Genomic DNA, 25490 nt, shown 5'->3' on the forward strand with positions numbered 1-25490 from the left:
GAGCGGGGCAGGAGAGCGAGGCATGAGAGGTGAGGAGCGGGGCATGGGAGGCGGGAGAGCGGGGCATGAGAGGCGGGAGAGAGGGGCATGAGAGGTGGGAGAGCGGGTCATGGGAGGCGGGAGAGCGGGGCATGAGAGGTGAGGAGCGGGGCATGGGAGGCGGGAGAGCGGGGCATGAGAGGCGGGAGAGAGGGGCATGAGAGGTGGGAGAGCGGGTCATGGGAGGCGGGAGAGCGGGGCATGAGAGGTGAGGAGCGGGGCAGAAGAGGTGGGAGAGCGGGGCAGGAGAGGTGAGGAGCGGTGCAGGAGAGGTGGGAGAGCGGGGCAGGAGAGCGAGGCATGAGAGGTGGGAGAGAGTGGGGCATGAGAGGTGGGAGAGCGGGGCAGGAGAGCGAGGCATGAGAGGTGGGAGAGAGTGGGGCATGAGAGGTGGGAGAGTGGGGCATGAGAGGTGGGAGAGTGGGGCATGAGAGGTGGGAGAGAGTGGGGCATGAGAGGTGGGAGAGAGTGGGGCTTGAGAGGTGGGTGAAAGGGGGGGGTGGGTGTTCAAAATGTTATACGAACGAGATACAATAGTTCAAGACATACCAATGGTTTTGTTTTTGAATTTTTGTACAAGTATTTAAAACTAGTAATGACAGCTGCCCCTTACGTATTACCACGCACGCCTGAAGCGAAAAGTGGGGTTTAAGCAATTGGTTCACTTCTGTCTACAAACGTCAGTTTATTATCGAGGTAAAACTTCATTTCAATTGATTGTATATTTTGAACATTAATTGGAAAACAAACCTGCCGTTTATCTGTACTTTGGCTTTGAATTCGTCCAGATCGCACATGCGCAGGGCCAGGGAGGCATTAGATAATATTTTTACTCTGTCTATTTGGCAGTCAAACAAAATTGGAAATCATCCCAAACAGGAAACTTACTGTTTTTAAAAGGATGTCATGAAGGACAAACACCAGGCATCATTAACAAATATAATGTGTTGTTGTTGTTGTTGTTGTTGTACAGCCCTCAGGCAGTTCTCTTGAACAAATCCACAGCACGGAGACAGCCCGATCGATCTCCCAGGAGCGACCCAGATATCTCCCACATCCAGAATGGTGTACCCCCGCCTTCACAAAGTCAGTGCCATGACAAAGTTAGAGAGAGAAGAGAAGAGAAGAGAAGAGAAGAGAAGAGAAGAGAAGAGAAGAGAAGAGAAAGAAAGAAAGAAAGAAAGAAACAGAGAAACAGACATGGGGTAAAGGAAGGGCCGGTCCATGGGGACCAATCGGCACTCTGACCGTGACCGCCCTCCCCTGAAGAATCTGGGCAGCAGGGACTAATGGGAAAGATTTGGCCCCTGATTTGCGTTGGGGGATCCAACCACCGCGAAGAGGTGTCCCCAATAGTTATACAATGTGTTAAGGTTGTGTAGAAGACGCTTCGTCTGGAAAGTTCCGGAATATTTTTTTTATACGACCTTTAAAATCATTATTTTATTTGAAATTAATTATACACTTGAACACTGTAGAACACAAATCACCTTCTTACCACTTCCAAAAACCTCCAATTTTGCAGTATTTGGCCAAGCTAAATAAGGTGGTGTATAAGACACTGCATCAACGGTGGTAAACTTCCGAATTTTTTTATACGACCTTTAAAATCGTTATTTTATTTGAAATTAATTATACACTTGAACACTGTAGAACACAAATCACCTTCTTACCACTTCCAAAAACCTCCAATTTTGCAGTATTTGGCCAAGCTAAATAAGGTGGTGTATAAGACACTGCATCAACGGTGGTAAACTTCCGAATTTTTTTATACGACCTTTAAAATCATTATTTTATTTCAATTGAATTATATACCTTAATGCTGAGTGGGGTAAGGTGTTCTATGAATTCTCTAGTTACATATGTATTGAAGAAAATGTTCTGAGTATCTCGTTTGTATGTATAGGTGAGGGGGTGAGGTGAGGAAAGGGAGGGGTTGGTGCGGTGGTGAATTGCGTCAAAAATGTTTTTTCATCAAATGTTATTTCCTCTTGACCTAGATCTAGGAAACTATGTACAGACGTTCGTCCTTTCATATGTAGGTACTTTCTTCTACATTGTTCCTCCAGTGTGGAGATGTTCTGATGTCAATGGAGTCACATTTTTGAGAAAAATGAGGGGAAAAACGTTTTGGATCCATGGTTTTTTTTTTGGGATGGTCTTTGTCCATCAAACAATTGCATGCAAACTGCATAATATAATATATAATTAAATCAAGTCATTGTGGCTAGTAAATAACCACTGGTATAGTTTGGGAAAACCCACATTTCTGTGGTTAAAGCGGTTATGGTAGTAACCACACACCTAGTTTTCTTTACATCGCAATGCCAACCATTTGTAAGAGATGTATTGGAATGTTACATCCTCAACGCACAAACACAGTGTGGCCAATGGGTTAAACGCATTGATTTGCCATATTTGTCCGAGTCCAGAAGCCAAATTATTGAAACAATAGTCTTCGTCCAAGTAATGGAATCGGTTCACCGCAAGCGGTTAAAAGAGGTCCCGCGTTTAACCAAGATTATCGGCAGGCGCAGGTCTCCACAACTATGTTGGGGTAGAGTTTGAGCACCACGTTGTGGTTTTCATCAAGGAAGAGAAGGCTGATGGCGGACATGACCTCGGGTACGCAGCATGGCTCCGGGACGTGACGCATGATCCCAATGGCACGAACAATGCTCTGCAGGGTGGCGTGGTTAGATGGACGCACCTCCTGCAGGGGCAAACAATGCAACAGATAAATCATAGGAATATACTTTCATGAAATCATACAACCTTAGGCTCGGGCACCGACTTCAAATCACATTCATCATGGTGGATTATTCAATTATCTACTAGTGTCCCTATAATTCATCTAAAAGTGAAACTGATGATGTATGCTAATGTCTTTGTCCTGACTGTAATACATGAATAATGTCCACAAGCCTTAGATCACTGTGACATTCATTTTTGGATACGTGGTCGAGGCTCGTGGAAGAGCCAGAGCAGAATGGAACGGACCAAAATTGAAAGGGGGGAAACACCAACAGCAGAGTCGAAGTGATAGTGAGATCGAGGGAAGGGGACACATGGGTGTTGAACAAGCTGCACATAAGCTGAAAGAAACATGGCAAGAAGGGGGAAGTGGGGATTAAACAGCAAAGGAACAAACCGATCGCCAAATAACAAACCAACTGAGGTGAGGGACAAGGGGTAAAATGATAATAACCTGGAAAAGTGGTGTTTGAGAATGGGGTAATGTGGGGTAGAAGAGATCATGCGTACGGAGTGGGGAGGGCAGGAGGTAGACATGAACAGGTGGGTCGAGGGAAGAATGGGACTGAACGGAGTGGGAAAGTTGGTACCACAGGTGGTATAGAAGAGGAACAATCGAGTGGAGGTGAGCAGTGTGCCTGGATTTTGGGAGTGCAACAAGAAGAGGGTTAGTGGCAGACCGTGTGCACCTTGCAGAAACCTGGGAGGGACAGAGCCAAGAAAGAGCAGAGGGTGAAAGATCAAAAGGAGGTGATAGACTACAGAGAGGTCAGCCACCTGCTTGTGATACAACAGTAACTCGCCTAAAAACTCAGCTTCATAGCGGGAGATTCCAATGATTTTATGAGCCTTGCTTTCTATGGCATTAGGAGAGCAACGTGCGAGGCAGGGGCGCCAACCCAAAGGGGAGAGCAGTGGTCCAGTTCAGGCTTTAGCCGCACGTGGACGTCTGACCGTCAGTTGCTCCCTCCAGTTCATCTAAGCTAAGTTCACTGGACCTTTTACGTTGTGTTTTACTGATTTATTATCTCCGCCGCCTAAGGTGGACGGAGATTATGTTTTCACCTTGTTTGCCTACCTGTCTATTTGTCATTGAGCTGGATATCTCAAAGTTATGGATTTATAGAAACAAAACTTGGTGGATAGGTTAGACGTGTGACAATGACGAATTTATTAGAATTTGTTGAAGATCCGCGTCCGGATCGAGATACGAGAATTTTTTTTCGTGATTCTTCACCATTAAGAGAAAAGGCCAAAACAATGTACAGCACAATATCTCAAAGTGGTGGACGAATTTGGACGAAACTTGGTGGACATTTTGGGTGTGTGAAGTGGACTAATTATTTTAATCTGGTTGAAGATTTGGATCTGGATACAGATAGGAGAACTTTTAAGTGATTTAAAATTTCTAAGTGATTCTTCACCCTTGAGAAATAGGACCAAACACGACATACAGCAGGATATCTCAAACAGTTACAGACGGATTTCGACGAAACCTGGTGGAGGAGTTGGTTAGGTGACAAGAACCAGCTGATTAGATTTTGGTTAAAGAATGGATGCAGACCGGGCCTATCAGTGGGATACAAAATGTAAACTATTCAGCCTGCCTTAGGTAATGCACTCTTTCGAGTGCTGTTCTTGTTTTAACTCCTGCTTTTCTGGTCATTGTTTTTCATCAAATGGTCTGTCCCAAACCGTTTCTTGTGTTGAATCGTCAATTCCATGCTCCTGGTAAAGTCTGGCTTATTAGTTATAGTCAGGTTATGCTTCTGTCTCTGTTTTTATTTTTTAATCCAACATGCCTCGTTTTTGCTTCCTTTATCGCTGGTACTGATACTTCTGATCCCTCAGTTCAATCCTTTTCTCCTGCTTGCTCCAATAAAAAGAATACAAACAATCTACCACAAAAAATATTCCAAATCAATCGGAAACAAACAAACAAACAAACAAGAAGACGTCATGCAGAGCACAATATTTGCGAAATCCATCCCCCATCCGCCCTCCAAAAAGGTTTCCATTGATCCAGCAAATTGTCCATTTCATCAAATTTAAAATTGATGATCTTGATCAAAGCTCGGGTCAATATGCTGAAAAGTGACGATTTTTCAGATGAAAATTGCTGATTTTTGAAGTTTGACCTTGAGTTGACCTTTGACATTTTGTCCTCATAAATAATTGTTTTCCCAATTCAGTGAAGCAATGCACAAATGCTGTTCTATTTTGAAGTCAATCGGATAAAAACTGATGGGTTTTCAGATGAAAATTGATGATTTTGGAAGTTTGACCTTGAGTTGACCTTTGACCTTTTGACCTCAAAAATAGTATGTTTCCCAATTTAGTGACTCGATATGCAAATGCTGTTCGATGTTCAAGTCAATCGGTTGAGAATTGATGGCTTTTTGGATGAAAATTGATGACTTTTAAAATTTGACCTTGAGTTGACCTTTGACCTTTTGACCTCAAAATAGTTCCTTTCCCAATTTATTGACTCAATATACAAATGTTATTCCATTTTCAAGTCAATCGGATTTAAAATGGTGATTTTAGAAATTTGACATCCAGATGACCTTTGACCTCAAAATCAATAGGCTTCTCAATTGGGACGACCTAGACAACTTGGTGAAGTTTCCTGACGATCGGTTTAGAATTGTGACCTGTCGGTCGGTGACAAACAGACAAACAGACAAGCAGACAAACAGACAAACAGACAGAACCACAAACGCAACCGACCAATATACTTGAAAAATCTTCGATTTTGCAAGTAATAAGAAATATGTTGTGCATAGCACAATACTTGTGAAATCCCTAAAATAAGTTGTTCACTTTTGGCCTATGTTGACCTTTTGGCCTATGTTGACCTTTTGGCCTATGTTGACCTTTTGGCCTATGTTAACCTCAAAAATAATTGGTCGTCGAATTCAGTGACATGACATACAAATCCGGTTCAAACTTCAGGTCAGTCAGATGAAAATTGAGGATTTTAGAAATTGTTCCGAAGTTGTTGACGTTTTGGCCTATGTTGACGCCAAGAATAATTGGTGGTTAAATTTGCAGACCTGATGTGCAAATCATCTTCAAATTTTATGTCAATCAGATGAAAATTGATGATTTTTAGACAAAGTTGTTGACCTTTGGCCTATGCTGACTTCTTAACCTCAAAATCACTTGTGACCAACTCTATCATTTCATGAAGTTTCATGTAGAATGGTTTCAAATTGTGATCTGTAGGCGATTGACAAACAGACAGAATAACACACACGACCAACCAATATATTTTTAAAATCTTCGATTTTCGCAAGTAACAACAACAACAACAACACCAATAACATGAAAAAAAACCTCTTATCTTCCATGCCCAGTTACTTCTTAATTCCCTATCCCTTCTTCTTTTCAATATCAACAAACTTAATCTTCACTCAATGAAACTTTTTTTCTTTTAAAAGCTCTTCATAATACAGAAAATGTTTCCAAAATGTATTTTAAAATGCCTTGGATTTAGCACTGGTTAAGGATGCACTATGTCATGTTATTGATCGTTTTTAGCTCCTCCTCCTTTATCCCTGAATGGGTGGACCTCAACATCCAAGACCTCCACTCCAACCTGACAGATCTCTCAATCCAGGCCACTGGCGATAAACTGGACATCATCTGTTTAAAAGAATCCTTCGTCCCACAGGACGTTTCTGACTTCTCAGCATCACTCACTGGCCATTGTCTCCTCCAGTTTGATCATTTGAACTGTGTTTTGATGGTGGAGTTGCACTGTACATCAAGAACTCCACTTCTCAATCTTCGTGTACTGCTCTGACACCTCCCAAACCACAGGAGTACCACGGGCTGCGACTTCCCCTCTGATCCCCAATCCAAAGCCCACCTTATTTTGTTTTTGTGTTGTACCATCCTCGCAACAGTGACTACTCCATCTACATCTTTCAGACAACATGGACCAACTTTTAACCACTCATCCCAACTTTCTTCCTCATATGTGGATTTCAATCGTCACCATACAAATTGGCTGTGTGTTGGCATCTCTCTCATCAGCCATGGCACTTCAGCAAAGGAATTATGGGACTGCATGTGATCCAATCTATAAACTTTCCCACCCGGATTTCTGTCAATGGTAAATACTCCTTCTGGATTTGGTGATGATGAATTTCCATGCAAATGTATCTTGCTCTTCTTCTGCCCCAAATGGTTCCTCTAAGCATGTGCTTGTGAAGGTCAACGTCAACATCTTTGGCCATTCTCAGAGAACAGCCTCAGTGTTGGAGAGACTGGCAGTTGACTCACGCAAACTGACAGGGACTGCAAGCAGCTATCACACCTCAGGACTGGTCTCCTATATCTACCGCACCTGATATTAACTCAGCCTGGGAATTCTTCCACAGAAACATTCTCTCCATTAGGCACAGATTCATCCCATCTCGTCTTCAGTTATCTTACCCATCCTCCCACCCATGGTATACTGAATCCTGTGGTGACGCAGTTGACTAGAAACAACTTGCATTCTGCTCCTTGAAGGCCCATCTGACCAAAAGCATCCTCAGTTCATTCCACGAAGCCTGCAACAAGTGTGTGCTACTCTCGGGAGAGCCAAAAAATAACATCTGTCCAATCTCAAGAACCAAGTTTCAAATTTGTCTCTCTCCTCTCAAATCTGGTGGCACCTTGTCTCTCTCTGATGTACAGTCACGTAAAAAAGTAAGTACACCCCATGTAAAGTTTTGACTTTTTCAACATATTTCAACATACAGCTATTTGATCTTCATTTCAACAATATTGAAAGATAAAGGTGATATAATATAACAAATATCATGAAACATTTACATTTTGTACTCCATTGTATAATTTAAATAAACATAAATGCAAATTTCGCATGTGGAAAAAGTAAGTACACCTTTGGCTCTAATAGGTGGTATTGCCCCCTTTGGCAGAAACAACCTCAAGTAGGCGTTTCTTATAACTGTCTACCAGTCTCTGACATCGACTGGGAGAAATTTTTGCCCACTCCTCCATGCAGAATTCTTTAACTGTGCGATGTTTGAGGGGTTTCTTGCATGCACAGCTCGTTTCAAATCCCCCCACAACATCTCGATGGAATTTAGATCCGGGCTTTGACTTGGCCATTCCAGAACCCTCCATTTCTTTCTTTTCAGCCATTCCTTGGTGGATTTACTGGTATGTTTAGGGTCATTGTCATGTTGCAAGGTCCACCTTCGGTTGAGCTTCAACTTTCCGACAGATGGCCTCACATTATCCTCAAGCACCCTCTGCTACAATGAAGAATTCATAGTGGATTCTATGATGGTGAGCTGCCCAGGCACTGATGCAGCAAAGCTGCCCCAAACCATAATATTTCCACCACCATGCTTTACAGTTGGTATCAGGTTCTTGTGGTCAAATGCTGTCATTGGTTTTCGCCAAACATGTCTTCTGGTACTGTGGCCAAATAGCTCTACCTTTGACTCATCTGTCCAGAGCACATTGTTCCAGAAGTGCTGGTCTTTGCCAAGGTGTTCATTGGCAAACTTTAGTCTTGCCCTGATGTTCTTTCTGGACAGCAAAGGTTTCCTGCTGGCACACCTCCCATGCAGATTAAATTTGTGCAGCCTCTTTCTAATGGTAGACTCGTGCAATTTGACATCAACAGTGGCAAGAGCTACCTGTAGGTCCCATGATGACATTTTGGGGGTTCTTAGATACTTCTTTCAGCATCTTGTGGTTTGCTCTCGGGCTGAACTTGCTGGGGCGGCCTGGCCTGAATAGGTTGGCAGTTGTTTAGAATCTTCTCCACTTGTAGATGATCTTCCGCACAGTCGAATGATTGATTTCAAATTGTTTGGAGATCTTTTTAAATCCCTTCCCAGACTCGTAGGCATTTATAACCTTCTTTCTGAAGGCCTCAGAGAGCTCCTTTGATCTAGGCATGGTGACGCCGCACACTTCAACAACAAAGAGCAAACCAAACTAAATGTCTGAGGTTTAAATAAGACAGGTTCCTCCAAGATCCTCTCTAATGATGTTCTAATCATTTGCACCTGAGCTGGTGCACCCGATTCCAATTTTAGGTATTTGAAGTAGTGATAAATGTAGGGGTGTACTTACTTTTTCCACATGCGAAATTTGCATTAACGTTTATTTAAATTATACAATGGACTACAAAATGTAAATGTTTCATGATATTTGTTATATTACATCACCGTTATCTATCAATATTGTTGAAATGAAGATCAAAAAGCTGTATGTTGAAATATGTTGAAAAAGTCAAAATTTTACTTGGGGTGTACTTACATTTTTCACGTGACTGTATATACATATATATAAAATAACGTTTTTGTTTGTTTGTCTGTCTGTCTATCTGTCTGTCTGTCTGTCTGTCTGCACACGCTAATCTCCGGAACGGTGAAAGATAGGAGGAAACCTCTGAAACAAAAAATGTCGGGACGGGCCCCGGGAAGTTTATAGGCTAGGTGGCGAGGCCGGTCGAGGCTGCCTCGGCCGGGCCCATTCCACAATGAAAAGCTGAGCTGAATTATAGTAGTCAATCTCCTACGGCCGTGAGTAAAAGCTGAATTATAGTAGTAAATGGACGAAATGCGGCCGCGGCTGGGCCCATTCCTTTTTTTAGTACAGGAGATTAAATTCATTCGAAAAGAACCCGGCAACGTCGGGTGCATTCCGCTAGTGGCTAGTATATATATATATATATATATATATATATATATATATATATATATATATATATATATATATATATATATATATATATATATATATATATAAATATATATATATATATATATGTATGTATGTATGTATGTATGTATGTATATATATATATATACAATATATATATATATATATATATATATATATATATATATATATATATATATATATATATATATGTGCATTGTCTGTGATGTCTTGTGTTGTCTTGTGTTGTCTTGTCACTGAACTACTCCCTCAAACTTTTGTGAAATCATACCAAACTTCTGGTATGCACATATCTCTCCTGTCGGTATGTCCTAAGGGTAATTTCTTTGAAATTTTTTCCAATTTATTTAATTATTTTTTGGGGGAATTTTTTCAGGACTTCTTTTTTTCAACTTAAGTTTTCAACTTCAATTGTTTATAAAATGTGATATCACGTATATTAGAAATACATTTGTGTAAAATTATTGTTTGAATTATGATTGGTTTAAACAATGACAAAACGGCAACTCGGGTATAGTTATTTATCTGTATACTGTATCTACACATCTGGGCAGTGTCTGTGTTTTCACTTCACGACTCCCTCAAACTTTTGTTTCCGTGGTTGTGAAGTGTTTATAATAACGTTGTGGTGGTTTTGAATCACGTAGTGGTGAGGTATTTTGAATTATGTGGTGGTGAGGTATTTATAATTACGTGGTGGTGAGGTGTTTTTAAATGACATGTTGGTGAGGTGTTTTTAATTATGTGGTGGTGAGGTGTTTTGAATTAGTTGGTGGTGAGGTTTTCTGAATTACGTGATGGTGAGGTGTTTTTAAATCATGTGGTGGTGAGGTATTTATAATTATGTGATGGTGAGGTGTTTATAAATGATGTGGTGGTGAGGTGTTTTTAATTATGTGGTGGTGAGGTGTTTTGAATTAGTTGGTGGTGAGGTTTTCTGAATTACGTGATGGTGAGGTGTTTTTAAATCATGTGGTGGTGAGGTATTTATAATTATGTGATGGTGAGGTGTTTATAAATGATGTGGTGGTGAGGTGTTTTTAATTATGTGGTGGTGAGGTGTGTGGAATTACTTGTTGGTGAGGTGTTTTTAATTATGTGGTGGTGAGGTGTTTTGAATTAGTTGGTGTTGAGGTTTTCTGAATTACGTGGTGGTGAGGTGTTTTTAAATCATGTGGTGGTGAGGTGTTTTGAATTACCTCGTGGTGAGGTGTTTTGAATTAGTTGGTGTTGAGGTTTTCTGAATTACGTGGTGGTGAGGTGTTTTTAAATCATGTGGTGGTGAGGTGTTTTGAATTACCTCGTGGTGAATTGTTTTTAATTTCGTGGCTTTGAGGTGTTTTTAATTTCGTGGCTGTGAGGTGTTTTTAATTTCGTGGCTGTGAGGTGTTTTAATTTCGTGGCTGTGAGGTGTTTTTAATTTCGTGGCTGTGAGATGTTTTTAATTTTGTGGCTGTGAGGTGTTTTCAATTTCGTGGCTGTGAGGTGTTTTTAATTTCGTGGCTGTGAGGTGTTTTTAATTTTGTGGCTGTGAGGTGTTTTCAATTTCGCGGCTGTGAGGTGTTTTTAATTTCGTGGCTGTGAGATGTTTTTAATTTCGTGGCTGTGAGATGTTTTTAATTTCGTGGCTGTGAGATGTTTTTAATTTCGTGGCTGTGAGGTGTTTTAATTTCGTGGCTGTGAGATGTTTTTAATTTTGTGGCTGTGAGGTGTTTTCAATTTCGTGGCTGTGAGGTGTTTTTAATTTCGTGGCTGTGAGATGTTTTTAATTTTGTGGCTGTGAGGTGTTTTCAATTTCGTGGCTGTGAGGTGTTTTTAATTTCGTGGCTGTGAGGTGTTTTCAATTTCGTGGCTGTGAGGTGTTTTTAATTTTGTGGCTGTGAGGTGTTTTCAATTTCGTGGCTGTGAGATGTTTTTAATTTCGTGGCTGTGAGATGTTTTTAATTTCGTGGCTGTGAGGTGTTTTTAATTTCGTGGCTGTGAGGTGTTTTCAATTTCGTGGCTGTGAGGTGTTTTTAATTTTGTGGCTGTGAGATGTTTTTAATTTCGTGGCTGTGAGATGTTTTTAATTTCGTGGCTGTGAGGTGTTTTTAATTTCGTGGCTGTGAGGTGTTTTCAATTTCGTGGCTGTGAGGTGTTTTTAATTTCGTGGCTGTGAGATGTTTTTAATTTCGTGGCTGTGAGATGTTTTTAATTTCGTGGCTGTGAGATGTTTTTAATTTCGTGGCTGTGAGGTGTTTTTAATTTCGTGGCTGTGAGGTGTTTTTAATTTCGTGGCTGTGAGGTGTTTTTAATTTCGTGGCTGTGAGGTGTTTTTAATTTTGTGGCTGTGAGGTGTTTTAATTTTGTGGCTGTGAGGTGTTTTAATTTCGTGGCTGTGAGGTGTTTTTAATTTCGTGGCTGTGAGGTGTTTTTAATTTTGTGGCTGTGAGGTGTTTTAATTTTGTGGCTGTGAGGTGTTTTTAATTTCGTGGCTGTGAGGTGTTTTTAATTTCGTGGCTGTGAGGTGTTTTAATTTTGTGGCTGTGAGGTGTTTTTAATTTTGTGGCTGTGAGGTGTTTTAATTTCGTGGCTGTGAGGTGTTTTTAATTTTGTGGCTGTGAGGTGTTTTTAATTTTGTGGCTGTGAGGTGTTTTTAATTTCGTGGCTGTGAGGTGTTTTTAATTTCGTGGCTGTGAGATGTTTTTAATTTCGTGGCTGTGAGGTGTTTTTAATTTCGTGGGTGTGAGGTGTTTTTAATTTCGTGGCTGTGAGATGTTTTTAATTTCGTGGCTGTGAGGTGTTTTTAATTTCGTGGCTGTGAGATGTTTTTAATTTCGTGGCTGTGAGATGTTTTTAATTTCGTGGCTGTGAGGTGTTTTTAATTTCGTGGCTGTGAGATGTTTTTAATTTCGTGGCTGTGAGATGTTTTTAATTTCGTGGCTGTGAGATGTTTTTCATTTCGTGGCTGTGAGATGTTTTTAATTTCGTGGCTGTGAGGTGTTTTTAATTTCGTGGCTGTGGATGTTTTTAATTTCGTGGCTGTGAGGTGTTTTTAATTTCGTGGCTGTGAGATGTTTTTAATTTCGTGGCTGTGGATGTTTTTAATTTCGTGGCTGTGAGGTGTTTTTAATTTCGTGGCTGTGAGATGTTTTTAATTTCGTGGCTGTGGATGTTTTTAATTTCGTGGCTGTGAGATGTTTTTAATTTCGTGGCTGTGAGATGTTTTTAATTTCGTGGCTGTGGATGTTTTTAATTTCGTGGCTGTGAGGTGTTTTTAATTTCGTGGCTGTGAGATGTTTTTAATTTCGTGGCTGTGAGATGTTTTTAATTTCGTGGCTGTGAGATGTTTTTAATTTCGTGGCTGTGAGATGTTTTTAATTTCGTGGCTGTGAGGTGTTTTTAATTTCGTGGCTGTGAGATGTTTTTAATTTCGTGGCTGTGAGGTGTTTTTAATTTCGTGGCTGTGAGGTGTTTTTAATTTCGTGGCTGTGAGATGTTTTTAATTTCGTGGCTGTGAGATTTTTTTTAATTTCGTGGCTGTGAGATGTTTTTAATTTCGTGGCTGTGAGGTGTTTTTAATTTCGTGGCTGTGAGGTGTTTTTAATTTCGTGGCTGTGAGATGTTTTTAATTTCGTGGCTGTGAGGTGTTTTTAATTTCGTGGCTGTGAGGTGTTTTTAATTTCGTGGCTGTGAGGTGTTTTTAATTTCGTGGCTGTGAGATGTTTTTAATTTCGTGGCTGTGAGGTGTTTTTAATTTCGTGGCTGTGAGGTGTTTTTAATTTCGTGGCTGTGAGATGTTTTTAATTTTGTGGCTGTGAGATGTTTTTAATTTCGTGGCTGTGAGGTGTTTTTAATTTCGTGGCTGTGAGATGTTTTTAATTTCGTGGCTGTGAGGTGTTTTTAATTTCGTGGCTGTGAGGTGTTTTTAATTTCGTGGCTGTGAGATGTTTTTAATTTCGTGGCTGTGAGATGTTTTTAATTTCGTGGCTGTGAGGTGTTTTCAATTTCGTGGCTGTGAGGTGTTTTTAATTTCGTGGCTGTGAGGTGTTTTTAATTTCGTGGCTGTGGATGTTTTTAATTTCGTGGCTGTGGATGTTTTTAATTTCGTGGCTGTGGATGTTTTTAATTTCGTGGCTGTGGATGTTTTTAATTTCGTGGCTGTGGATGTTTTTAATTTCGTGGCTGTGAGGTGTTTTTAATTTCGTGGCTGTGGATGTTTTTAATTTCGTGGCTGTGAGGTGTTTTTAATTTCGTGGCTGTGGATGTTTTTAATTTCGTGGCTGTGGATGTTTTTAATTTCGTGGCTGTGGATGTTTTTAATTTCGTGGCTGTGGATGTTTTTAATTTCGTGGCTGTGGATGTTTTTAATTTCGTGGCTGCGAGATGTTTTTAATTTCGTGGCTGTGGATATTTTTAATTTCGTGGCTGTGAGGTGTTTTTAATTTCGTGGCTGTGGATGTTTTTAATTTCGTGTTTCATCGCTGTGTCGTGTTTTCAATTTTGTGGTGGTGAGCTGTTTATAATTTTGTGTTTCGGGGCTTTGAGGTGTTTTCAATTTCGTGGTTGTGAGGTGTTTTTAATTTCGTGTTTCGTGGCTATGAGGTGTTTTCAATTTCGTGGTTGTGAGGTGTTTTTAATTTCGTGGTGTTGAGGTGTTTTTACTTTCGTGGTGGTGAGGTATTTTTAATTTTGTGTTTCCTGGCTGGGAGGTGTTTTTAATTTCGTGTTTCGTGGCTATGAGGTGTTTTCAATTTCGTGGTTGTGAGGTGTTTTTAATTTCGTGTTTCGTGGCTATGAGGTGTTTTCAATTTCGTGGTTGTGAGGTGTTTTTAATTTCGTGGTGTTGAGGTGTTTTTACTTTTGTGGTGGTGAGGTGTTTTCAATTTCGTGGTTGTGAGGTGTTTTTAATTTCGTGGTGTTGAGGTGTTTTTACTTTCGTGGTGGTGAGGTATTTTTAATTTTGTGTTTCCTGGCTGTGAGGTGTTTTTAATTTCGTGTTTTGTGGCTTTGAGGTGTTTTCAATTTCGTGGTTGTGAGGTGTTTTTAATTTCGTGTTTTGTGGCTTTGAGGTGTTTTCAATTTCGTGGTTGTGAGGTGTTTTTAATTTCGTGTTTCGTGGCTATGAGGTGTTTTCAATTTCGTGGTTGTGAGGTGTTTTTAATTTCGTGGTGTTGAGATGTTTTTACTTTTGTGGTGGTGAGGTGTTTTCAATTTCGGGGTGGTGAGGTGTTTTTAATTTCGTGGTGGTGAGGTGTTTTTCTTATGTGTTTTATGGCTGTGAGGTGTTTTAAATTACTTGGTGGTGAGGTGTTTTGAATTCGTTGGTGGTGAAGGTGTTATAAATTACTTGGTGGTGAGGTATTTTGAATTACCTGGTGGTGAAGGTGTTTTAAATTACTTGGTGGTGAGGTGTTTTGAATTACGTGGTGGTGAGGTGTTTTAAATTACTTGGTGGTGAGGTGTTTTGAATTACGTGGTGGTGAGGTGTTTTAAATTACGTGGTGGTGAGGTGTTTTGAATTACTTGGTGGTGAGGTGTTTTTAATTACTTGGTGGTGAAGGTGTTTTAAATTTGGTGGTGGTGAGGTGTTTTGAATTACATGGTGGTGAGGTGTTTTCAATTTCATGGTGGTGAGGTGTTTTCAATTTCGTGGTGGTGAGGTGTTTTTAATTTTGTGGTGTTGAGGTGTTTTTATTATGCATTTTATGGCTGTGAGGTGTTTTGAATTACTTGGTGGTGAAGGTGTTTTAAATTACTTGGTGGTGAAGGTGTTTTAAATTACTTGGTGGTGAGGTGTTTTGAATTAATTGGTGGTGAAGGTGTTTAAATTACTTGGCGGTGAGGTGTTTTTAATTTCCTGTTTCGTGGCTACCTAGGTGTTTTGAATTTCGTGGTTGTGAGGTGTTTTTAATTTCGTGGTGTTGAGGTGTTTATAATTTCGTGGTGGTGAGGTGTTTTTAATTACTTGGTGGTGAAGGTGTTTTAAATTACTTGGTGGTGAAGGTGTTTAAATTACGTGGTGGTGAGGTGTTTTGAATTACATGGTGGTGAAGTGTTTAAAATTATGTGGTGGTGAGGTGTTTTGAATTATGTGGTGGTGAGGTGTTTTAAATTACATGGTGGTGAAGGTGTTTTAAATTACGTGGTGGTGAGGTGTTTTTAATTACTTGGTGGTGAGGTGTTTTAAATTACTTGGTGGTGAGGTGTTTTTAATTACTTGGTGGTGAGGTGTTTTGAATTACTTGGTGGTGAGGTGTTTTAAATTACTTGGTGGTGAGGTGTTTTAAATTACTTGGTGGTGAGGTGTTTTGAATTACTTGGTGGTGAGGTGTTTTGAATTACTTGGTGGTGAGGTGTTTTAAATTACTTGGTGGTGAGGTGTTTTGAATTACTTGGTGGTGAGGTGTTTTAAATTACTTGGTGGTGAGGTGTTTTGAATTACATGGTGGTGAGGTGTTTTGAATTACTTGGTGGTGATGTGTTTTAAATTACTTGGTGGTGAGGTGTTTTGAATTACGTGGTGGTGAGGTGTTTTGAATTACTTGGTGGTGAGGTGTTTTGAATTACGTGGTGGTGAGGTGTTTTAAATTACTTGGTGGTGAGGTGTTTTGAATTACGTGGTGGTGAGGTGTTTTGAATTACGTGGTGGTGAGGTGTTTTGAAGTGCATGGTGGTGAGGTGTTTAAATTACTTGGTGGTGAGGTGTTTTGAATTACATGGTGGTGAGGTGTTTTGAATTACTTGGTGGTGAGGTGTTTTAAATTACTTGGTGGTGAGGTGTTTTGAATTACGTGGTGGTGAGGTGTTTTGAATTACGTGGTGGTGAGGTGTTTTGAATTACTTGGTGGTGAGGTGTTTTGAATTACGTGGTGGTGAGGTGTTTTGAATTACGTGGTGGTGAGGTGTTTTAAATTACTTGGTGGTGAGGTGTTTTGAATTACGTGGTGGTGAGGTGTTTTGAATTACGTGGTGGTGAGGTGTTTTAAATTACTTGGTGGTGAGGTGTTTTGAATCACTTGGTGGTGAGGTGTTTTGAATTACGTGGTGGTGAGGTGTTTGGAATTACTTGGTGGTGAGGTGTTTTGAATTACTTGGTGGTGAGGTGTTTTGAATTACTTGGTGGTGAGGTGTTTTGAATTACTTGGTGGTGAGGTGTTTTAAATTACTTGGTGGTGAGGTGTTTTGAATTACGTGGTGGTGAGGTGTTTTGAATTACTTGGTGGTGAGGTGTTTTGAATTACGTGGTGGTGAGGTGTTTTAAATTACTTGGTGGTGAGGTGTTTTGAATTACTTGGTGGTGAGGTGTTTTGAATTACTTGGTGGTGAGGTGTTTTGAATTACGTGGTGGTGAGGTGTTTTAAATTACTTGGTGGTGAGGTGTTTTGAATTACGTGGTGGTGAGGTGTTTTGAATTACTTGGTGGTGAGGTGTTTTGAATTACTTGGTGGTGAGGTGTTTTGAATTACTTGGTGGTGAGGTGTTTTGAATTACGTGGTGGTGAGGTGTTTTAAATTACTTGGTGGTGAGGTGTTTTGAATTACGTGGTGGTGAGGTGTTTTGAATTACTTGGTGGTGAGGTGTTTTGAATTACTTGGTGGTGAGGTGTTTTGAATTACTTGGTGGTGAGGTGTTTTGAATTACTTGGTGGTGAGGTATTTTGAATTACTTGGTGGTGAGGTGTTTTGAATTATGTGGTGATGAGGTGTTTTGAATTATGTGGTGGTGAGGTGTTTTGAATTACTTGGTGGTGAGGTATTTTGAATTACGTGGTGGTGAGGTATTTTGAATTACATGGTGGTGAGGTGTTTTGAATTACTTGGTGGTGAGGTATTTTGAATTACGTGGTGGTGAGGTATTTTGAATTACTTGGTGGTGAGGTGTTTTGAATTACGTGGTGGTGAGGTGTTTTGAATTACTTGGTGGTGAGGTGTTTTGAATTACTTGGTGGTGAGGTGTTTTGAATTACTTGGTGGTGAGGTGTTTTGAATTACTTGGTGGTGAGGTGTTTTGAATTACTTGGTGGTGAGGTGTTTTGAATTACTTGGTGGTGAGGTGTTTTGAATTACTTGGTGGTGAGGTGTTTTGAATTACTTGGTGGTGAGGTGTAATCGTCCCAAACTTCCAGTCTGCACCTACCCCTCCCCTATGTGTGTGCTGAGGGGTTCTTTCTTGAAAAAAAAAACATTCAACCTAAATCTTCAACCTAAGTTGCCTATAAAAATGTAATATCACAAACACAACAAATACATTTGTGCAAAGTAATTGTTTGTATTATGATTGGTGTAAATCATGACAACACAGCAACTCAGGTACAATCATTAGCCTCAGCTAAAATAAGCCCGTTCCTCAGTAACGACGTACGCTCGCCTCACCAAGCTCGTATATATATATTTATTTATTTGAAGTCAGCCAACATCACTGCATTGCATAAACATGGTTGAAAACTTGTCCCCTTTGCTACAAAACTATCAGCTTCCTTCCAATCATCAACATTGTCATGGAATCCATGATCACAACTGACATAAAATCAATAATTTTCTCCAACAACCTCATCTCAGATCATCAATTCGGATTGAAACTAGTTCACTCCGCTTTGGACATGCTGCTTATACTCTTCCAACTATGGATGGATGTCCTCAATATCAGACATGAGATCAGGGCAGTCTCTCTGGACATATCTCGAGTTTTCAGGCCCATGTGGCATCCCACCTTGTTCTTCAAACTCTCTGCCTATGGCATCAAAGGCCAATTCTACACATGGCTTACTGACTTAATCTACTCTAGTAGCCAATGTGTGGCACTCAAACAGAATCTTTCTTCTCCTCTCCCTGCTAAGGCTGGAGTGCCTCAAGGCAGTGTTCTAGGCCCCCATCCTATCCCTAATCTTAATCAACGATCTCAATGACTCTATAGAAAATCCTCTACATCTACTTGCTGAGGCTTTCACCCTTTGCCATGACATCCCTCATCTTTCAGATAGAGTGGCAGCAGCCACTGACCTCTCCTCAGACCTTGATAAATTCACAAGCTGGACAAACATTTGGAAAATGTCTTTCAATTCTGACAAATCTCACACCCACTCTGTCTCTCTGAAAAGGCTGTCTGGAAAACCCTCACATCAACTTTATTAGCAATCCACTTGAAGAAGTTCAATCACTCAACTTCTTGGGACAAACTCTCAGCCATGATCTTTCTTGGGCAAACCACATTTTAAAGATGGCCTTAAAAGTCAGTCGCAGACGAGGTATGCTGCGTCGTACAAAGTCCTTCCTTGGCACACCTGAACTCCTATCCACCTACAAGGTCTTCATTTGAAGCTTGTTGGTCATCTAGGCTGGTCTACTTGTCTTAAACCTCCTCAGCTTGACACCATGGAAACCATGACCTTGAAGGTCATTAGAAGCTCTCGCGATGAAGCCGAATGTATGTGCTGATCACTTTGCCATCGTAAACAGGTTGGTGGTCTCTCTATGTTCTCTTCCGCCTCCTTTCAGGTCTTGCATCCTCTGCTCTCTCTGCTCTCTCCGTGCTTTGACCCCCACCCCCACGTTTCTGCAGGGCATATGTGGTCCACCTGCAACTTTCTGGTGAAAAGAAAAAAATATAGAATCACTGCTCACCTGCACTCATTTGTTCCTCTTCTTTTCCCCACCTGTGGAACCAACTTCCCCATTCTCTTCCCTCCAGGTCTTCAAGACAGCTGTTATCTCGGATCATTCCCCATCCAAAGCCAATATCCTTTTTTTAACTGCTCTTACTGTGGAGCAGTTAACCCTTTTAAACCCTTTAAACCCTTTAAACCACCCACAGCCCCCTCAATTTTCCAGTTTTACTTCCTGAGAGTTGGTTTCTGTATCCATCTTGTCCACAACTTGCATTCCCCCTAACCACTCATCGTTAACCGCATCCCTTGTTTGTCCGTCTACACCTATTTTTTCCTTTGGCCATGCTTTTGGCATTCTCCCTTCTCTTCCTCCTGTTCCTTTTGTTTTGTGGCATTCTGATCTGTTCTGTGTTCTAGCTCTCCCATGAGCCTCGACTTTGTCAAGCAAAAAAAACTAAACTAAAAACAACAACAAAGCAACAAAAACAAACAAAAACTATCTGGCCCTGTAGTGCTGAGGCTGCTCTCCAAGAATAGCCAGAGAGATGTTGACCTTCACAAGCACATGATAAGATGGACCAATTGGAGCAGAAGAGGAACAGAAGACATTATAGGAAAATTTGTCATCACCATGTCCAGAATGAGATGGAGGACATGCCATTGGGAGAAATCTGGGTCGGAAATTTCACTGACTGGGTGAGGTACACGGAGTCAGAGAAGTCCATTGCTGTAATTCTGTGGCTGGTTGAAGAGCTACCAACACCCAGAAATTGGCACAGTGACGGTTGAAATTTCAACGGCATTCGGTAGAGAGCACATCTTTGCCAGGCTGAACAGTTTACGTTTGTATCCAATGATAGGCCTGATCTGCATCCGGAACTGAACCAAAATCTTACAGGCTTGATCTTGTCACCTACCCAACGCATCCACCTAGTTTTGTTGTAATCCATCCACAATGTTTTGAAATATCATGCTATATATCATTTTTGGTCGCATCTCTCAATGGCGAAGAAGAACTTTTGAAAAGTTACCTTCGGTGGCAGAGGAGGTAATGACACAAGGCATTGATTCAAAGCCCATGGAGATCAAGATCAAAGCCCAGATCAATAGAATGTTCAAATGTGGATGTTAATGGTCGATTTTAACTTTAATTGATGTACAAATCAATACATGAGCTGGAGTTATTTCCAAGAAATTGTCAACATCTGTAAATATTAGTCAACATCTGCATCTTTTGAGTAGCTGTCCTTGGTCCTGAAATGATCTATTACCTTTGAACGACCCCTGGCGGACTTCCGAAAGAACTCAAGTTCCAGAAAAATAACACGTGTGTCGAAATGAGAATGCATTAACGACTGATACGGTTAGGAACAGTCATTTATCGTACAAGGAGCCATCAATATATTACATCGTGCACAGGTGGGTTCGTGTTTGGCCCAGAGTTACAGAGAAGGAATGATTGGAGTTATCTCAAATTGCAAAAAACATGCACTATGTGTGAAATGGACTCCCTCTAAGGAGGAACATCATTAATATGCATACACTTCGAGTCAATGAGGGTTTTAATGGAGGGCCAATGCAGGGTGGTAAAAATAATTAAACTGGAATGAAAAAGCACAGAGAAGAAATTATTTTAGAGCAAAGTGGGACTCACCTTAGACATGGGAAATTGGCAAACTCCAGCGCAGTAATAAGCATCGAAGGCCTCTGGCGAAATGATCCACTCGTTCCATCCAATGTCGGCGAAATCGACTCGGAGAGGTCGTCGAGCGCAAGTCATTGGCTCGTTCTGCTGCTCAAGGCGCGCCTGGCGGAGGGTCTCCGAGTCGAAGTTGAGCATCCGCGATTTGGCACGCCTCGCCTTCTTTCCTCGGGACTTTCGCCGGATTCCACGACGCTTACTTTTGTCTATAGTTTTCTCCTGCCTGGTGGTCACCTCTTTCTCTGCCCATTCCTTGAAGGTGTCTCCTTCTGGTAGCTTATTATCAAGCCACGAGCTGTGCCTGCGCACGCGTGCGCGCTCACCTTGCGACGAGTTACCAATGGACGATCTCTCATTGTACACTGGGAACCGACCGTATCGCTGCAACGTGGTCACAACGCTGTTTGGCTCCAGAATCTCAGAGTCATTGGCATAGACGAGCAAGTAAGGAGGCTCCTCAAAGTCTCCTTCCGGAAAGGACATGTCGGCGCTCTGCACCTGCAAAGCTCGAGCCCGCGCTCTCACATGCAGCACTGGATCATCTCTCAGTTGTGCAGCACGCACAAGGGAAGTGACATCCCGGGCCTGCCAGCCCTTGAAACTCGTCTGCAAAGTTTTGAAACGTCGCTCAGGCCGTGTTTCCTTACTTTTGGGTGCTCCCCAAAAGACGATCTCCAACGCGGGCAGGAGCGGGCGCCATGGATGCGTGGTGCACGCGTTGCTGATGGAGTTCGATTTGCAGGAGGAGGCCCTTGGGAGTAAAGAGCGATGGGGCGAGAAGTGGAAGGAGGCAGCGAGGATCTTCTCCGAATTGGGAATGTTGGTCAGGTTGAACGTGTACACAGGACCGCCCTCTCGTGAATCTGGCGAGAAAGGGGAGACCTTTAATATTCGGCTTATGTGTTTGCATCTTACGTTATTTGGAATGGCAACATCAAAAATAAACATCCTGCTCTATATTTTCCATCAACATCCTACAACGACCGCACAGAAAAGTTTAAAACAACCTCTATACTCAAGGTCTTCAAACGAATCAACGGTGCGTTATATTTATGGACGACAGAGAAACAGCAGGTGGCGATAGTTCAACAGAACACACACAGGATTGCAATTTCACCTGAACAGCAACCGGGCAACCATTGAGCGTTGCTTTCATCACACACGTCGTCGTGAAAACGCAGCCATGGAACAAAATAAATAATAAAAATATACTCCAAACGGTTCCAGACCTCAACCGCAGACCCCAAAGCGATTGCAGACTTTAAAACAACCCCATTATGCTATTGGTCGCATGAAGTTATAAACAAAAGTTGCTTTTGTAAAGCTTAGCCCCGTGAGAGCAAAAGTATGCATTTATATGAGTTTGTGTATGAGACAGGCGTCCGGTGTACGTGCACTCAAAGCGTGCGGTTTCATACTAAATATTGTTTCCTGCTCGAACATAGACAACCCTTGTGCGCTTTCACCGTGACTATCGGAGGGATGTTTGCGGGCGCACATGGAGAGCATTACTCCAAAATGTCCAAAAAAAATTCACTGTTTCATTATCTTTTCAAGTCTCAATGAAGCAGTTAAAAGAATGAAACTTTAAAAGCGCTGTAGGGAGGTCTCGGCCCAGGTGCATATACAGGGTGAGCCAGAAATATGGTCATTTTTGAAATTTGAGTGAAGGAAATAAAAAATTGTATTTCAAAATAAATTCATTCATGATATTGAAGTACCATGACTACTGTAAGGGCGCTCTTTCCAAAGCATGTCATTTCCAGAAACGGCAATATTCCATGGCCAGCGACGTCACCCGATTTGACTGCATGTGATTATTTCTTGTGATCATATCTAAAGGACAAAATGTATGTTAACCATCCACAAACTCTTCATGAATTTAAGTAAAACATCAGACGCAAAATCAATGATATTGACGTGGCCATGTTGCAGAACGTTATGAATAAATTGGCGTCCAAGATTGGAGGAATGTGCCAGACGAAATGGTGCGCATCTCCGAGACTAGATGTTATTTTCCACAAATAAATGGCATGTTATGTAATTCACTTTCTTGTAAGAATTTGTTTTGAAATACATTTTTTTATTTCCTTCACACAAATTTCAAAAATGACCATATTTCTGGCTCACCATATATATATGTATATATATATATATATATATATATATATATATATATATATATATATATATATATATATATAAACACTTATGGCAAAGATTATAGTGGGTGGTTTACCGTTGCCTTCCCAAGAGTTAAACAAGGCAGGAATTTTAGCTCTTTCACGAGCCTCGATTCAGTATACAAAAAAAAAAAAAAAAAATTGGGAACTCAGTATTAAAGGTTGAAGGTGACAATCGCGGACACTACATGAACGCCAAAGTGGGATCTCTAATGTACATCGGCAAACAAGGCTGAAGGTAGGCAAGACTTGGCATCCAAATGACAAACGACGTAATAATTGGTGTGAAACACCAGGGTGACCATCTGTAATCTGGTTGGGGATCGAACCCAAGGACGAGACTATTGTCAGTGCTATAAGCACTTCTGAGGTAGATCCTACAAGCCCCTCCAAGCAAATGCCCTCGATCAATATTTAAAATTCACAGGAACAGTATCGCATGGAGTTTTATATGTTATTTTAAATAATAATCTCGATAAGACGTACGATACGCTCGGCCATGCGTCGTCGTGGGATCGTCCGGAGTGTAGGGTACGCACCTATGGCAGGCTTGAAGCTCCGAATGGTGTTGCGCTCCAGCAGGCGATTTCCTTGCCTCATGTACTCCTGGTAGAGCTTGCGCATGTGGGTAGAGAGGGCATCTTGTCGGTTCGCCGACGCTTTCTGTCCAGGCACTGACGGCAAGACCGGCCACGACTCGTCTTTGCCGAGTTTAGCCGAAAGTCCCCCGGGGAAAAACAGGGATCTCCGAGCGCTGCCAACCGAACCGAGAAGTAACCAGAGAGCGAGAGCGGCTCCGACGAGCAGGGACATCTTTGGAGAAAGGTAACCAATCCCACGAAGGTCGTTGCTCAAAAAGCCCGTTTTCTTTCGAGAATAAGGAAAAAAGGGGGGAGGGGGGGAATCCTTTCTTTGTCAAGATTCCTTCAAAAATAATCCGTGCCTTTAAACCTCCCCCGCATGGGAGAAATGAATAACTGAAGAATCAGATATAATCGATCAGATATAAGATGTCGTGATGGACACGGCCTTTTTATTCACTGTATCTCCTCTTCAAGGAGTGTGGCGCGTTTGCACTGAGTAAAGGTCGGTAGGCCGATGGGAAGCGCCGTTTACGTAAGGGTGGCCAAGGTTGAGGCTGGTGGGGGTCGGCGGAGTGAGAGCGTCATGGTGGAAAGGGACCAGGGAGGGTTGGCATCGGTGGGGAGGAGGAAAGGACGAGGGAGGGGAAGGACGAGGGAGGGGAAGGACGAGGGAGGGGGAGGATTGCTCTGGTCTCTGCACATCAGCTATTAAATGTGGATCGTTTGATATAGTCTCCGGGTACCGGTGCTACCATACTGTTCCCCCAATGAAAAGGCTCATTTATATTGTCTGTTCTCCTCACAATGAGTGTTTGCGATGAACTTTAGTTATCTTTTCGTTAAGTATACTTCCAATTTACATTATACAAGTCAACAGTAATATATATATTATATTGTGTATGACATAGCATCATGAGTGTGACATTTTATTATATGTATGTATGTACAGTCACGTGAAAAAGTAAGTGCACCCCATGTAAAGTTTTGACTTTTTCAACATATTTCAACATACAGCTATTTGATCTTCATTTCAACAATATTGATAGATAAAGGTGATATAATATAACAAATATCATGAAACATTTACATTTTGTAGTCCATTGTATAATTTAAATAAACATAAATGCAAATTTCGCATGTGGAAAAAGTACGTACACCTTTCGCTCTAATAGGTGGTATTGCCCCCTTTGGCAGAAACAACCTCAAGTAGGCGTTTCTTATAACTGTCTACCAGTCTCTGACATCGACAGGGAGAAAATTTTGCCCACTCCTCCATGCAGAATTCTTTCAGCTGTGCGATGTTTGAGGGGTTTCTTGCATGCACAGCTCGTTTCAAATCCCCCCACAACATCTTGATGGGATTTAGATCCGGGCTTTGACTTGGCCATTCCAGAACCCTCCATTTCTTTCTTTTCAGCCATTCCTTGGTGGATTTACTGGTATGTTTAGGGTGATTGTCATGTTGCAAGGTCCACCTTCGGTTGAGCTTCAACTTTCCGACAGATGGCCTCACATTATCCTCAAGCACCCTCTGGTACAATGAGGAATTCATAGTGGATTCTATGATGGTGAGCTGCCCAGGCCCTGATGCAGCAAAGCTGCCCCAAACCATCATATTTCCACCACCATGCTTTACAGTTGGTATCAGGTTCTTGTGGTCAAATGCTGTCTTTGGTTTTCGCCAAACATGTCTTCTGGTACTGTGGCCAAATAGCTCTACCTTTGACTCATCTGTCCAGACCACATTGTTCCAGAAGTGCTGGTCTTTGCCTCGGTGTTCATTGGCAAACTTTAGTCTTGCCCTGATGTTCTTTCTGGACAGCAAAGGTTTCCTCCTGCCACACCTCCCATGCAGATCAAATTTGTGCAGCCTCTTTCTAATGGTAGACTCGTGCACTTTGACATCAACAGTGGCAAGAGCTACC

The 25490-nt window shown here is 41.5% G+C and overlaps 1 protein-coding gene across 1 annotated transcript; it reads right to left on the bottom strand.

The window, feature by feature from the left end:
• On the bottom strand, positions 1 to 24070 carry LOC137433045 (growth/differentiation factor 10). The gene is made up of 3 exons (XM_068125465.2): positions 23521 to 24070; positions 20751 to 21661; positions 1 to 2752 (listed from the first exon to the last, which is right to left on the bottom strand). Exons 1-3 carry the CDS (start codon positions 23792 to 23794, stop codon positions 2561 to 2563), a joined length of 1377 nt encoding a protein of 458 aa, XP_067981566.1. The 5' UTR covers positions 23795 to 24070; the 3' UTR covers positions 1 to 2560.
• Positions 24071 to 25490: the final 1420 nt, after the last annotated feature.

Source organism: Myxine glutinosa, chromosome 8 (assembly GCF_964187855.1).
Source record: "Myxine glutinosa chromosome 8, kmMyxGlut1.1, whole genome shotgun sequence".
Lineage (NCBI taxonomy): Eukaryota > Metazoa > Chordata > Myxini > Myxiniformes > Myxinidae > Myxine > Myxine glutinosa.